The 15863-nt window shown below is 39.7% G+C and overlaps 1 protein-coding gene across 1 annotated transcript; it reads left to right on the forward strand.

Moving 5' to 3' along the window:
• The first annotated feature begins 547 nt into the window (after positions 1-547).
• Positions 548-12763, forward strand: LOC133342388 (synaptosomal-associated protein 23-like). Its single transcript, XM_061551527.1, has 8 exons — positions 548-740; positions 5905-5973; positions 7329-7370; positions 8090-8137; positions 8940-9058; positions 9347-9484; positions 11035-11179; positions 12238-12763. The coding sequence occupies exons 2-8, from the start codon at positions 5920-5922 to the stop codon at positions 12298-12300; spliced, it is 609 nt and encodes a 202-aa protein (XP_061407511.1). The 5' UTR covers positions 548-740; positions 5905-5919; the 3' UTR covers positions 12301-12763.
• Positions 12764-15863: the final 3100 nt, after the last annotated feature.

Raw genomic sequence — 15863 nt, forward strand, 5'->3', positions numbered from 1 at the left:
ACGACGTTGTGATTATTAATTTTTTTACCTACATGACCTTACCGAAAAAAACAGAGCATGAATCCTTGCAGTCACGAAAGCTTCTAATCTAGAATTAAGAGCTTTAGAGTTCGGTGGACCTTAAGTGGTCAAAAAATGAGTTTAGTTGACTGGACATCTGTGAAAAAGAGCTTCATGGCTCATGGTATTCCTCCATGAATTGACGGCTATGTTAAAAAAAACATACCAACGCGTTTCTTCCTTGTTGCGTGTGCCACAGGAATTTCCAACTTAAATTTCGATTTAAAGCTTTCGTGACTGCAGGGATTCATCTTCTTGGTTCTTTCAGTAAAGTCACGTAGAAGGGAAGTAATAAAATAATAAAAATAATTTAAAAAAACATTTTTTATTTTTATTATTGTTTTACTTTCCTTCTACGTGACTTTACCGAAAGAACCAAGAAGATGAATTTCCAACTTGGTTTTATTGTTTGCTTCTGCGTAATCTCTTCTCTTCCTCCCCCCCACACCCATTGACACAATTCCTGTGCCTCGGACGGTGGCGGCCACCCCCTTTTCCCGTGGGCTGTGCGCGCTCGCCGGCTCAGCTACTTAGGTCGTCGTAGTCATCGACAACTTCCACATTCTACGGTGTTAAGTCATCAAGACGACGTTCTGCCGCTACTCGCCATTCCCGAGGAGGTTTTTAATGAAAAAAAACACGGCTTAACCGTGCAACTTCTTCGTAATAAAGAAAATAAGGTAAGTTGAGTGGCTTTTTGAACCTTCCTACGGACGTTAAACAGGGCAGGGTGTGCGCGCTTGTTTGTATATGTATGAGTGTAGGGAAATGTCAGACAAGAAGTGTGTGTGTGGCAGCGGCACGGATGGTGTTAAAGAAAGGCAAGAGAAGAAAGATAGGCAAGAGAAGAACGTGTAACTGGTTGGTGGTGATGAAAGTTTCAGCTGCTTCAACAGCTGCCGTGCCTTGTGGCGTTGTAACGCATGGGCTGCGTGTTAAGGGCGAGAATGAATACCAGTCGTGTAAGAGTAGTAGTGTCTGAACTTTGTTTCATTTCATGATCATCATCATCATGATCATCATCATCATGATCATCATCATCATGATCATCATCATCATGATCATCATCATCATGATCATCATCATCATGATCATCATCATGATCATCATCATCATGATCATCATCATCATGATCATCATCATCATCATGATCATCATGATCATCATGATCAGTGAGTGGCTTTTGAACAATCCACTGCGTGGATGAAAGCTTCCACGAAGCCGTTCACCATCCCTCTTGGGACTGCGATGTAATTAATAATTCACCCAATCAGCAACAAATTGGTTGGTTGATGATTAGCAGAAAAGTCGGGGTTTTTACTGCGTTTACGAGCTAAGTTGAGGAACGATTTGCATGCTTACTCCACTGTATTGTGTTGGTAACAAGACCACACAACAATAATGCTCGCTGTATTTACACTCGTAAGCGCTAGAACAATGTGGACATCATGGGTTACTAGTGTACCAACTGATAAGGGTATAAATGACCGTAAATCATACTACAGTACACGCACTGTGTATAAAAAAATCATTGGTAAATGCTGAACACATGCCTCGCATATTTGTCAAGGTTTTGTTTTAGACTGCTACAACCAAAACGACAGCTGTTAGCACTGCCCCCCCCCCTCCCCCGTCGCTTTCGCTGTCTCTTAATGCAAAACAAACCCTTTAAAATATCACAATTGCCGTGTGCGAATTGAGTGCTACACTTACATGCGGTACTGCATTGCAAAGAAATAAAAAAATCCTAACAACCACTTCCTCGTTCAGGGCATGGACTCCAGAGAAAGGTTGGGGTTTGTACAAGACTTACACACTTAGTCACATATTCACTTTAAGATGTTTTTTGTTCATGTTTTTGGTTTGTTGCGGTTGCACCCGATTCAAGAGCTGAATGGCTCACAGGGTTATACCTAATAAATGAACTTGAACTTGAACACAAAAAAACATAACCCTGCTTCCTTACATTTATAGGCTCGAATTTGCGTAAACACCCCGCTATGGAGAAGGGCTATTGCCCCGAAACGTCGTCTTGTTTTACTCTGCAGGACCAGGGTGTTCTGGACGAGTGTGTGTCCTGTTCGATTGTTGTTTGTTTGTTCATTAAGCGTGACCAACGCAGCGACATTGGGAATAGCCAACAAATGTTTTAAAGTTCCACGATTGGATTTGCTAAATGTGGCAGAGGGAAGGCGGTGGATGGAAGAAGAAAAAACGAAACCCCCGTGCCACCCCGTGGGAGCAATCCCAGCATTGTTGATTTTTATTACACGATTTCTATTAACTCTGTTGTTGTATCCTCAAATCTTGTAACTCAATTTTAAACCACTTCCCAATGTGCAAACTTGGTATACTTATGTCATACTGATGACGAGATTATATTATATCATAAAAAAATCTAAAACATTTTAAAACATTCTTTTACACGCTTTTGATAAACTCATTCTGTCTGTTGTATCCTCAAATCTTGTAACTAAATTTTAAACCACTTCCCAATGTCTTATCGACTGCAAACTTGGTAAACTTATGTCATACTGATGACAATACTATATTCTATCATTAAATATAAAAATAAATATTTTTTAACGTAATTTTTTAGATGTTATATTTCGCCTTGAGTCTAATTGTCCACGGTCCCTTACGTTATGGCAAGCTTCGGGGCCACTTCATAGAGTCGTGGAGTTTTTCCATTACTAGTAGGGTACATTTAATTAAAGCGTGTTTTTAAAAAAAGTTTTTTAAAATATTACTTATTTGGTCGTTCAATGGAGCCGATCACTAAGATGACTTTTCCTGCCAGTCCGTTGTTAAAAATGAACAAAAATATAACACGACAGTGCTGTGTTAACCCCCCCCCCCCCCAATTATTTTAATTGTTGTACAGACGTGGTTAATTTAAAGTATCAACGTAACATTACAATGCAGCGCTGTACATTTCTCGACGGCAGCTACGATTTATAAACACAACCTTTGTTTACTTAACAGGATTATAAAGGTGTTTTACTCTCTTAATATTGCCTCTAACTTGAAACACAGGCCAGCACTAGAGTAATGTGTAGTTACAAACCCATAGAGTAGACAGTATTATGATTCGTGGTGGTTTTAGCAGTCGTTTATTCAGCAGTGGATAGATCTTGGTTGATGATCACAACGCACCACGATTTGTCACCACAATTTGCGCTTTAAAATACGGTACTGTCATCGTTTAACTTTTGACTTAAAACTTTCGTGACTGCAGGAATTCACATTCTTTGGTGTTTTCGGTAAAGTCACGTAGATAGAAAAATAATAAAGTGAATAAAAATAATAAACATTTAATAATAAAAATCAAAAAAACACTAATGTAGACTGTAGCCTGGTTCTTAATCGGAGTGACTGTACTGGCAGTCTATAATGTAAACTGTAGCCTGGTTATTAAGCTGGGTGAGTGTACTGGCAGTCTATAATGTAGACATTCTTGGTTCTTTCAGTAAATAAAAAACAAAAACCACGACGTTTCGATCACAACACAATAAAGTTTAACATTGCAGTGAATGACAGCGCCTCTAGTGGCCGCAGGGGTCGCCACCGAATTATGCTACGAATCTAAAAAAACATCGATTACTGTAAAATTAATGATGAATAATTATGAATGCAATGCTTAGACTCAACAGCAGCAGATGCATCGATGCATTGTTACGTCGCTACATTTTTTCTCCCCCATTTTCGACGCTTAAAAGTTTCACATCAAAGAGGTGTTATTAACATCTTGAAACACCGAATAAAACCATTTGCAAGGAATCGTGTCCGCATTAACCACCTACTTTTTTCATACTTTTGATACTGGCAAAAAGGTTCCATTTCTGAAGTTTAACATCGTTGCCCCCCACGTGGTTAATGAATGAAGTGGCTGGGAGTGGGGTGAGGGGGAAGGGAAGAAGGCTTTGGCAGGAAGCAGCTGAAACCCTTGCGGGGTGTTGGGAAAACTTGTGTCGAGGCAGCACTATAAGATCAGCAGGAAACATACAGTAACCAAACAGCCCCCTTTGTCTACACCAGAGCAGTGTCGACTACAAACACATTTTTTTGTAGCTGCCTTGGTGTTAAAAGCTTAAGAAGAACTCAATTTAAAAAAGACACGCATCAAATCTATCATCAATACTACATTATGAGCATGCAGTGTACAGGGTAGTCCAGATGTCTTGTGACCTCCAATTAATTGACCCTGGACATTTGTTTTCTCACCCAATTGGCATCCATAAAAACAGAGAAAGTTTTAGATTATTAAATGGGGGTCACGAGACATCTGGACCACCCTGGTATTGTTGTTGACCTCTTGACCTCTTGTCAAATTGCCCATAATGCATCCAATATCGTAAAATCTCAAAAACTGAAGCAGCATTTGAGCCCGATAAGTTCTTATATGGGCCACCACCATACACAACGGGTATGTCAGGGGCTATGCTGTGGGGCAGTGCATAAAATGACAATGTTTTATTGGACAGTGCTTCTATGCTTTTACATTTATGCTCCCGATCTCTATCAACGTGTGCTGATCACAAGCAAGGTGAATGTGGAACAATCCCCTTGATGTAAAAAACTATACTGTACGTGCACATTGTACATGCAAATTAAATTAATAAAATGTGAATGTAGTCCCGCATCGTGGAGGGGAAAGTTTCAATACTGGTAGGAACCTCCTGGTTACACCAGCCCACAGGGGATTATTGTGTCCGTCCGTCAGTCGTGCAGGGAGGGGCTGGGTGGGGAGGGTGGGGAGGGGCTGGGTGGGAGGGGTGGGGCTGGGTGGGGAGGGGCTGGTCACCCCCGTGGTGCCCTTATAAAACTCAATGTTTAACCTACTCACGCCGGCTTGTGTCCGCCCTCACAGTCGGGAATATTTGCGGAATACACCACGCCGCCGTTGACCCTGGCCATTGACCGAGCAACCCAACGTTCCTACCAGCTCCCCCCGCAGGAATGTGTTAAGGCAGTGCAGTGTCCCATTGTTATTTGTGTGCTAATGTATCATGTGACTTTAGCACTCAGAGCAGCAACCAGCTTGTTCACATGTCTATTGGTCCGAGCCCACATATTTGGGGCTTGTGACCTATATATCACCATCGCAGACAACTGCGTTCATTTCCAATGCCTGTAACAGTACTTGGTCATGTCAAGTGTGGACATTTGAATGGGTAGGGGTTCGATAACATTGCACCGAATGGAAATCAACTCAGACCGTTATGGTGGGGAACATTTGTCCTCAGGTACAATAATAACTCCCCATCTGTCTTACTCGCTGTTTATCGTAAATGTGTTAAAATGACAGCCGCATGGGATCTCGGTTGGCGTTTTATCACCATCATTAGCCACGATCAATTCACTTTTAAACGACTCCCCAAGCCTGTGCCATATCTCACAACCACGTGAGTGGCTATTTCAGGACGTAAAATTAAACTGTTGGCAGAGTAGATGATATAGTAGTTTCATTTCCAGACATCAACGGAGGTGATCAGTTAAATGGCATTATTGTTTACAAACTTGTTATGCGTTGTTGTGAACAACTATGCGAATAAAAACATGTTTTAGTCTATCAGCCTAATGGCTTTCCAGACCAATATTAATTCCAATGAGTTTATCAGCCAGTGGGAACAAACGTAAATTTTTGTGGTGGTACAACTACATCGTTTAGTCAAGTATACTGGAGCTAAAGTCTGCAATGGGAGGCAGTGAATTGGGGAAAGCTGAGAGGAAAGCAACACTGAGATTTTAAGTTCAGCTGCACACACCCCTCGGGCTTTGAAACTAACTCAAAATGCATTGATGAACATCCGCGCTGTGCATTTCTTTGTTCCATTAATTCAGACCCTCTGAGCCACCATGGATGAGGATTCGTATAACATACAAGTGAAAGCCAACCAAATCACCGATGAGGTACGTCAGCATAGTGCATCAAAGTTCACAGTTGTACAGCCATGCGGGAAACTTTTGAGTTCTGGTTTTTACTTATTACAATACAGTACAGTGAAACTTGTCTTTTCTGTGCCCCTGTTTAATGTTCCTATTATCTGAACTCCTGATATGATCTGCAGAAAATCATATTATCCGCTCATAAAAAGTAACCAGAATTGTTCTTCATAATATTCATAATAAAAGTTTTTGGGTTAGATCGCGTTATTTATAAATGTGTCGTCACTCTCCACCACCCGACACGGCCAATCAGCAAAAAAGTGTCACGTTGACAAAACACAATAGTTCACTACTTTAGCCCACCGGTGTGTTGAAGAGTGAATCCACAACATTTACAGTTTTGAGTATGACGTTTCGCTGGTAATTACATCCAACATCATCGGGCAATTCGCCAGAATTGTTCTCTCAGAAGTCCCAAATGTCTCTCATATTAACCGTGGCTTTCTGTGGATAAGAGGAGTGACTTGAAAGTGATGACGTGTATCCTATTATTCAGCAATAGCCACACAGATAACAGCAGTAATATCTTGGATAAACACAATTTTGATTCACCAATCGTGCTCCCCTTCACATTCATGGAGGAATTTGACTACAGTACTCTACTTTGGTTCCCAGGTTATGTCAATTTTAGTGACATTTGTTTTTGTCTATAGTTCATAGTGGGTTATGTGATTCTGGTCTTAAGTATATTCTGTAATATACTAAAGTACATTTTGTAAGAAAATACATCGCCAAGATATTATAAATGCAAAAAAGCACAAGGGCCAAAAAATGACAGTATTTAACACAAAATAATCATGAGCTTTGTGGAGAATACATTGTTAGTGAATGCAGGGAAACACATTTCAATGTTTTGTGATGTAAAATTATATGACGGTATGCTTGTGTTCTCTATTAAGTGCTGGGTTAGGCCCCATATCTTCCATTGGTAACTAATGACTTTGCTGGGTGGTCTTGTCACTCGCATATCAGATACGACAATACGCTTTAATAGATTTACATTATATTAGTCTTGGCACCGGATGAGTAGCTGATAGCTGACAACGATAAGTGATAGATAACATTTCCCTGGAGGTGCAACAAACGATATTTGCAGCAAATATATTTTTAGATGTGAATGTAATTTCATTGAACGCTGCCTCAACATCTACCCACCCACAGTTACTTGTCATTGTAAATGCAACGAAATCACCGCATTATCATAGAGGCAGTTTTCATTGCATCAATGTTTTCTTTTGATAAAGTCCCTTCAGTGCAGCATTCATAATTCGTTTCCCACCCCAATTTTTTTTTTTACATTAAATGTGTTCTCTTTGCAGTCATTGGAGGCTACTCGTCGGATGCGGAATATGGCGGTTGAGGTAAAAGGCATTTCATTAAAATATGTTAAAAAACATTATTAATCATATTGGCATACATTGTGGTAACTAGATTACACTGACTATTTACATAGCCATTCAACGAACTAAGTTCTTGGCACTAAATGATGTATTATTTGTATGTCGACTAGTTTTTTAGTTTCGTGATAAATATAAGGTGAACCATTTCAAGTGTATTCTAATTTTATCAAGACATTTCACACCAAATGGTTTGTGTGATTGATTCCTGCATTTTATGTTCAAACATACTTTAGTGTTGGAATATTCTCACCATTACATTACATTTAGCACTTGCATTAAAAACTTTATATTGTTTGCCGTACTTTAGAGATAAACCTATGTATAATAGCCATTCATCAGTGCTCAGTACTTGCGGCCCATGTAAATAGACCAGTGACTTTTAATGCGCGATTAATTCATTTAAAAAAATACTCTTGATGTGTCTCCGCTAAAGAATTACATTTTAGAAAAAGATTCAAGTTTAGTATGTGTGTTATTGATGCAAGTTCAAACACTGTAAATAATTACATGAGCTAAATTTAAATGTAATTTCTTTGGCAGCATCTTTATTGTTATTGCATGTTGTAATCTTTAAATTAACTATTGAGTGATAATTTATGTTCTTAAAAAACGTTGGTTAATCAATACAGGCAATTTATGCATCTAATTTTTAAGGTTACAATAAACTTTCTTTTTTTCAGACTCAAGAAACTGGGGCTAAAACACTTGTTATGCTGAATGAGCAAGGAGGTACTGTGTCTTTGAATAGTGCATAGGCACCATATTCAAGAAAGACCATCTGCTTAAAATCATGCCACGATTCCAAGCAGCAGCTATACCACTTGCTTTTTTATACTGTGTGAATCAAGTTTAAACATGTAACAACATCATAGTCTTCATCATACATGTTCTATAAACCAGCAGATCAAGGTCTTTCCATGCTGTCATCCTTCAGTCCCATGATGCCAGAATCCATTTCACCCTCACGCATGAGCAGATTTCATCTATTCATCTTCACGGAGGTCTTCCTCTCGGCTTCATTTTCTCTTTTGGCTACCATTCCATCACTATTCTCGTCCATTGGCCATCATCCCCTCTTGCAATGTGTCCCACCCATGCTTGCTTTTCTTAAGAGTCGATATAAAGTAAATGTGTGGTTCATCTTCTTGGTTCTTTCGGTAAAGTCACGTAGAAGGGAAGTAATAAAATAATAAAAATAAAACATAATAATTATTATTTCATTACTTCCCTTCTACGTGACTTTACCGAAAGAACCAAGAAGATGAATTCCTGCAGGTACGAAAGCTTTAAATCGAAACAAATTTGTGGTTGTTCACGTCTTCTTCTTTCTGTCTCTCCGTGCTTATTTGCATAAGTTTTAGCTTTTGCTCCAAGTTCTTTTTCAGAGTCCATGTTTACAATCTGTATGTTATGGCAGATAATATTCCTAGGTTGAAAACTTTCTATTTAAGGCACAGTATTGTACAATGTATGCACATTCATTAACATGTTCACGGTCTCTATTCAATTGATTTAATATTGATATTTCAGGACCAACTGGATAAAATTGAACAGGGCTTGGATCATATAAATGAAGACATGAAGGAGGCTGAGAAACACATTAGACAGATGTCAAAATGCTGTGGACTGTGCATCTGCCCATGCAACAAGTGAGTGAGTTCTTCTTCAGTGCCCATCTAACAACTGTTTCAAGCGTGATCGTTTAAAATCGGCATTGTTAGCCTTCAATATATTTCTGTAATTGCAATTGTTTAAGTTTAAGCATTTCATTGTTTTCATGATGCATTTTCTTTAACCCACTAAAATGTTTACTGTTGCACACTAATTATGCAGATTCTCCTTTGTAGTCACTTCATGTTTTACAATTGTAAGCCATGCACTGCAGTTGTTAGGCGGTGCTTATGAGAAGCGAATAGACCTTACTTTGATATGCGCAGGATGAAGAGCATAGACAACAAAGGTGCTTACAAGCCGGCGGTGTGGGGCTCCATACGGAAGGAAAAGGTGGTCTCTGAGCAACCGGGCAAGGCAGGCCAACAAGGCCAGCCTCAAGCCAGTGGACCTTTCATCAAAAGGTGTGCAAATGTGATTGTATAACCGTTAATTCCTGCTCAAATGAGCATAAAGGGTGTGCTTCTCTCTTGTTAACAGCCCTCAGCCAATGGTGGAAATTCCACATTTCCCATGGCGGGGATGAGTATCCCTAGGGCAACCACTGTTGACTTCCCCACAGTGGTACTTATTTTTATAATTTACACCCCGTAGGTATGATGGGCTGATTATCTCCCCCCCCCCCCCACCAAGATTTGAACTCACAACATTAAGATTGATAATTGTTTTTTTACCCTTATATCTGGCAACAAAACTGACACCTTTTTTACAAGGAGTCATGTTTGCATAGACCACAATACTTGCAGTCAAAATGCAAACAAAGAACACAACTCTGATAATGTGCACTATCCTTGAAGTTGATTGGTCCACACCCGAGACAGCTTTCCTTAGAGCCTAGTCTCACATGGGTTGGACCAGATGACGCCAAAAGGCGCACAACTCAAAGACAATGCACCATCAGAGTATGAGAGCTCGGGGTAAGCATTTACACCAATTATCCAATTATCATATTTTTTACTGGCAAATGAGGTTCCAATGGTGGAAAAACCTTAAGATTGCGAGCTGCTTGCTCTCCGGCTGAGCCACCTGGTCAGTTACTACTGAGATTGTGGGTGAACCAGGAATTGGTCAATTCAAAGCCAAGTCAACTCAGTGCTGTCAATTGAAAAATGTTCAAGCAACTATTCTCTGGTTTTTTGACACGTCGTATTTTTACCACCATCCATGATGTTTGCCCATCGAAATAATATCCAGTAGAGTTGAGCCTGGATAGTGATTGGATAGGTGACCATTATGCAAAATAATGTATTGTTGGCTGCTGCGAGGCTACATTGTCAACAGACGGCAGTAAAGCAAAATCCAATGGACTGTTTAATGTTGGAACCTCTATGCTTTCCACTTTCACCAACTCGCACTAACCAGTGTGAAGTATCGTCAACAACAACAGCCGACATTCGCCACTAAGTGGTGGCGACGTTACCATGGCGCTTGTGCCAGGCTATGTGTACTTGGTCAAGTAACCCCCATGACAGACAAGGCTTAAGTAAGCTTTCATCCAAGTGGATTTACAGGGGCTGTACATGAGCATTCACCAACAATATTTGGGTAGAACAGGCTTTGCGAGCCATGGATATCTATTGACCATATCTACGTGACTTTGTATGTTCTGTATCCACAGTAAATTATATTCTGGACTTGACAACAGTGAGATGTGGGGGGGTTTAATGTGTGGCTTGTTTCAGAATTGAAACCGTGCCTATATTGGCCAACATTCAGTCACTTTAAATGGCAACAGACTTTAAAAAATGCACATGCATAAAAAGTACTTGATAGTTATTTAGGGTTATACCAGATGTCCAACATTTTGTTCCACATACTGGGAGCCTCTTCAGCCAAAAATAGTGAAATTAAGTTACGTAAAATAAATGTACTGATGCTAGCAGTGTTTTCTTACAGGTGCTATTGCCTGACGGTTGTGTCACTGTGGCCCGTCTCTCCTGCTTGTCTCCTACAGGATTACCAATGATGACCGTGAGGATGAGATGGAGGGGAACCTGCAAGAAATCGGTGGTATTATAGGGAATCTCAAAGACATGGCTCTGAATATGGGCAACGAGCTAGACCAGCAGAATACACAGCTTGAACGGCTGAATGAAAAGGTGAGGAGCAGCAGAACTTCAGAACACGTAACATCAGCACATGCCATTAATAATGGACGTTTGGCTGCGCAAACATAAATTATATATCTCAAGGATCTATCACATAGTCCAAAGGCATTAAAGTACAATTGACAATTATAGGAGCGAGAATGCTCCAGCGGGCCGCACACTGCACAATTAATCCGATAACACAAGTTCGATTCTCGACCACGGCTAACATCTGTGGCTGGTGATATCTGAATCAGTTATTGGTGCACCCTTGAACCCCTGCCTTCAATTGATGAATCAATGTACTGTTTTGATACTAGCCTAGCATGTATCAATAGCATTTTCCATGAACATTTATTTTTTAATTTATTAATATTGTTACAGTACATTAACATGTGTAAAGGTATAATGCTGTCGATTTGCTGACAATCGATTCTTATTCTCAGTACATGTATTCAATCATGTATATAAGAATGTTTTTGTATACCATGTATGCAACAGGTTCACATGGCCCCATTACAGCTAACGGCCCCAAAAAATGTAAAAAAAAATTTAAATTGAGTCATGATCCCAATTTGGAAAATTTATTGAAGCGCAAAGGGTGTCAATTGATGCAGGCCTAGTGAAACGCTTGTGCTGGTCACATCAGAGTTCATAAGCTATTTGAAGCGATGATCATGGTTCGTACTTGGATAGGTGACGCCAGGTTTGGCCAGAAAATGGCAGTGCAAAGTATCAACTTGTATTGTCGATTTCTTTAGTTACTCCTGTTTGCTCCCACATGCAAAACACTAATTTGTGGTCTTAGTCAAACATCCAAATGCAGAGACTCGGTGAAACTTTCCCAGGTACATTATTGCCATTGATATTATTATTGGCATGTATGCCAGTTATTCTGTTTTATGACATGTTACAATATTAGATGCTGGAGTGTGGTGATGGCATCTGCTGGGCCATGAAACAAAACATATATGGATGGGTAGCACTGGTCCAAATTCATTATACAATCCTAAATACTGCTTGATGAACATGACAACTAATGATGGTTGAACTTTGACATTTCCTTGCAGGCGGAGCTGAACACATCTCGAATTAATCAATCCAACCAGAATGCAACAAAGCTACTGAAGTAGCATCCTTCTGGGAACAAGATATCACGACTCATGATAAATATTTAGAATTAGTAAGCCATTGCATGAACTCAATTCCACTTCAGCAACATTCTTTTATATTGATACACAAGGAGCCATTTTTTTTACAAAACAATCAACGAAATTGAGTACATTATTTAAATGTTTTGAGCCATTTTTTCCAAGGCAAAAAACACTATTTAATGGTCAACGTGAAAACTATTTTATCAACTTTAAATCACTAACATGCTTATGTACAATTACCAATTAACATTTTCAAATGCTAAAATTATATTTTACACTTCTTTACAATAATCTTTTTAAAGTTCCGATTTAAATGTGAATACGTACTTGCTAACCACCTGAATATTAATGGTAAACATGTTCAAACCCCTGTTACTTTAAACTCTGCTTTATTAACATGTAAATTGTGTGTACATTATTTGAATAAAATGAATATTCTTACTGTTGAGTGGCAGTGTTCTTAGTTAATAGTTGCACATGTGAAGGAAGTTTATGATCAGGTAGGATTTGATGTTCTTTTCACTTAACCTCAAGGCCCAGTATTGCAGACAGGGAGTCGGTTCTAGCCAAGCAACACAAAACTCATTCATTGCTATTCGTGTTTGACTCACACTTTCACCTATTGCCGGTACATTATTACTTGGAAACATGTACAGTCTTTGTTTCCACTTTGTTTTTTTTATTCAGGTAAGTGCACACCTGGGTTTACATTTCTGTTGCAGCAGCAGCTGAGCAAACAGGGATTGTCTGTTGCAAACATTAACACCGTTTTAAACGCCATTGTTTAGGTGCAAGTCCTTTTCGGAAAGAAGCCTGGGGTGGTTACTTAGCAAGCCAACCGGGTTTTTTTGAAATACATCAGCCATACAGTTGGTCAAGGCCTGTCAATTAACCAGTCATTACCTAGACCATCTCGACCTGATGTACCACGATGTACAGAGTTGTCCAGATGTCTCGTGATATTCATTTGATTGTCTAAAACGTAATATTTGTAAAAGTTTATTTGAAACAGAAATTAATATGCAAAGGGCAAAAATGTTAGGGGTCAGTTGGGGTTCTCAAGGCACCTGATCCACCTTGTAGAAGAATCCTCAGGTCCCAAAGTCATCACCTCCAACCATACGCGACCATCACATCAAAAGGGCTCTGTTCAAGTCTACTGTATATAACATTCACTCATTACAATCACTCACCCCGCGGCATATTTTCCTTAGGCAGTCTATTGAACGTCCTATTGTTTTTTTTCTTCCACTGAATGGAAAAGCCTCCACAGGCTAATAAGCTTGACTCACACGTTGTAAAAATTAACCTTGCCATTTCAAAGGGGTTTTATTTTCTCATATAGCGCTTGATGTGATCTTTGCATATGAGAGACCAATAAAGACTCTCTGACAAGGATTTGAAATAAAAAAAGTGTTTTATTGGTCATTACCAAATATCTCAACGAATCGCAGTACTTATTCATCAGCTGCTGCTAGGCGTGTCCGAATTATATCAACCACTGGAATGCACTGTATTTCGACGAGGTACAAACCACCCCGCATTCGAAGCAATTCAAGCACAACCCTGGGGATATCACACACCCAGCCAGCGAGATACTGCTGGCAAAGCATTTTATGATTACCTCTGTACAAGAGTACAATTCGTTTTTTCCGAGATCACTTCAAAGTCCAATTGTTGTAAAATGCATAACTAAATGTTGATACAGGCTGAGTCACAGGGGAGGTGGGGGAGGGAGCTATTTCCCCAACTTTTCAGATTCGGAGCAATCTGTATATTTTCTACAGATGTCAAGTAGAGGGGTGTGCAATAGATATCAGATCCCCCCCCCCCATCCTAAAAAAAATTACTTTGGACAGGAAAGTAGAAGCCATTTTCTTCCAACTGTGCTATGGGTGTTTACGACAATACATAGAATCCATTCTTAACTTGCATAGCAAATCCCCTGTTCAAGAATAGCCAGTGGAAGGGAAACGTGCAGCACTTAATGTCCTTGCTTGCGCCACTCCTGGTAGAAAGGCCTCCATTTGAGGGCGCTCAAGAGGGTGTTTGGCACATCCACACTGGCCATATATTTTATTTTGGAATAAGTACCCGCATTATTACCCCACCACACGCATATTTGTGGTCGACAAACTGGTGTATCCATTTATACTGCTGTGTGGGGACTGAGGTGGGGGCGGATTTAAGAAACTTGCCCGTGCGTTCAAATGCCACACTAGGAGATTGAATCGAACCAGCAGCCTCTAAATCACAAGTCCATTACATCACAACGGCATCCTCTGCAGAAATAAATATCACGAAGTATTCTTCATCGACAGTTATATCTTAAACAAAACAAAGGGCAATACATCCACCCAACCTGGAAGAGAGAATGTTTGTCACATGGCACCCAAACCAACCGTTAATACTGCTGTGGCATTTAGACCAAATAAGTGCAAAATAAAATGTTATAGGGTTTGTGGTTAGCAGATAGTGATGGCCATGCCCGCAACTTACTGTTGCCATATCATTTAGCCACCTCCACTTGCCAAATGCTGCCACACTTAATGCTGGTTGCAGGTTATAATGCAGGAATAGGACAGAATCCCGACTTTTAACTCTTGTTATGTTTAGAGAGTGGCAACCCAAAAAGTTGGGAAAATAATTCCTGGGTTTAAAGTTGCAAACAACCGCTGACAGCCAACTTTCCCAATCGGTGCCAAGCATGGATTATGCCACTATAACAATGTTGACTTACAAGGCCCAACGTTTCCAATAGAGGGCGACATGGGGTCTCTTCCACAAGGAAAATGCAGTTTTGCGTTGTTCAAGGAAAAGGCAATTGAATAAGATGTAATTGGTTTAAAAGTAATGTTCTAAAGATGTTCACAACACCTACCTTTCACATAAAGTGATTAATTATTAAATCTCATGTACATTTGCTTACTTCCAGAGCAGTATAGAGCATTCCCTCCATCTAAATCAGTTCTTTATTTTTATACAGAACATTTGTGATGATCTGTCATTTCTATAGAGGCTCACATATCTGACCTTTTCACATATCCACCTGTATCTCAGTTTCCAGCGAGTTGGATATGCCACATTACACCATATTTATCTTTTTTTGTTTTATGCAATTGGGAACAACAGCCATATCAGACGTTAATGCAACGAATCGGCATAATCATTGGTTCACTGCAGCTCAAAGACTCACTCCGACAAGGCGTGTGGTAAAGTTCGGAATTTGAAGGCCTGGAGACCATAATCGGTGTGTTCAGGGAGGTAGTTCCATATTCAAACAGCAGATGAAACGAAGCTTCTGTTCAAACATTACAATGCAGCGCAAATATTTGCTGACCAGGCATTGCTATGGCTAAATAGTCATTCCTTGGGCTGCCATTGCATTGTGAGCGTTAGAATTGACATGAATGGAAAATAGATGCATATGAAGTTGGTAAAAGAATATCTCCTCAGAAAGTATGAGTCATTGATTTTGTTTAAATATTCCATTTTATATACAGTATTGTACAAGCCATATAAGCACAACACAAATGCATAAA

This window comes from Lethenteron reissneri, chromosome 14 (genome assembly GCF_015708825.2).
Source record: "Lethenteron reissneri isolate LAM-NWPU_2019-01 chromosome 14, ASM1570882v1, whole genome shotgun sequence".
Taxonomy (NCBI): domain Eukaryota; kingdom Metazoa; phylum Chordata; class Hyperoartia; order Petromyzontiformes; family Petromyzontidae; genus Lethenteron; species Lethenteron reissneri.

What these genes read in the sequence shown, in the direction of transcription:
- LOC133342388 (XM_061551527.1), top strand. Translation starts at nt 5,920, where the DNA reads ATGGATGAGGATTCGTATAACATACAAGTGAAAGCCAACCAAATCACC. An exon ending in CCAACCAAATCACCGATGAG is followed by an intron (nt 5,974 to 7,328) that starts GTACGTCAGCAT and finishes TTCTCTTTGCAG; the next exon opens with TCATTGGAGGCTACTCGTCG. An exon ending in TTGAACGGCTGAATGAAAAG is followed by an intron (nt 11,180 to 12,237) that starts GTGAGGAGCAGC and finishes ATTTCCTTGCAG; the next exon opens with GCGGAGCTGAACACATCTCG.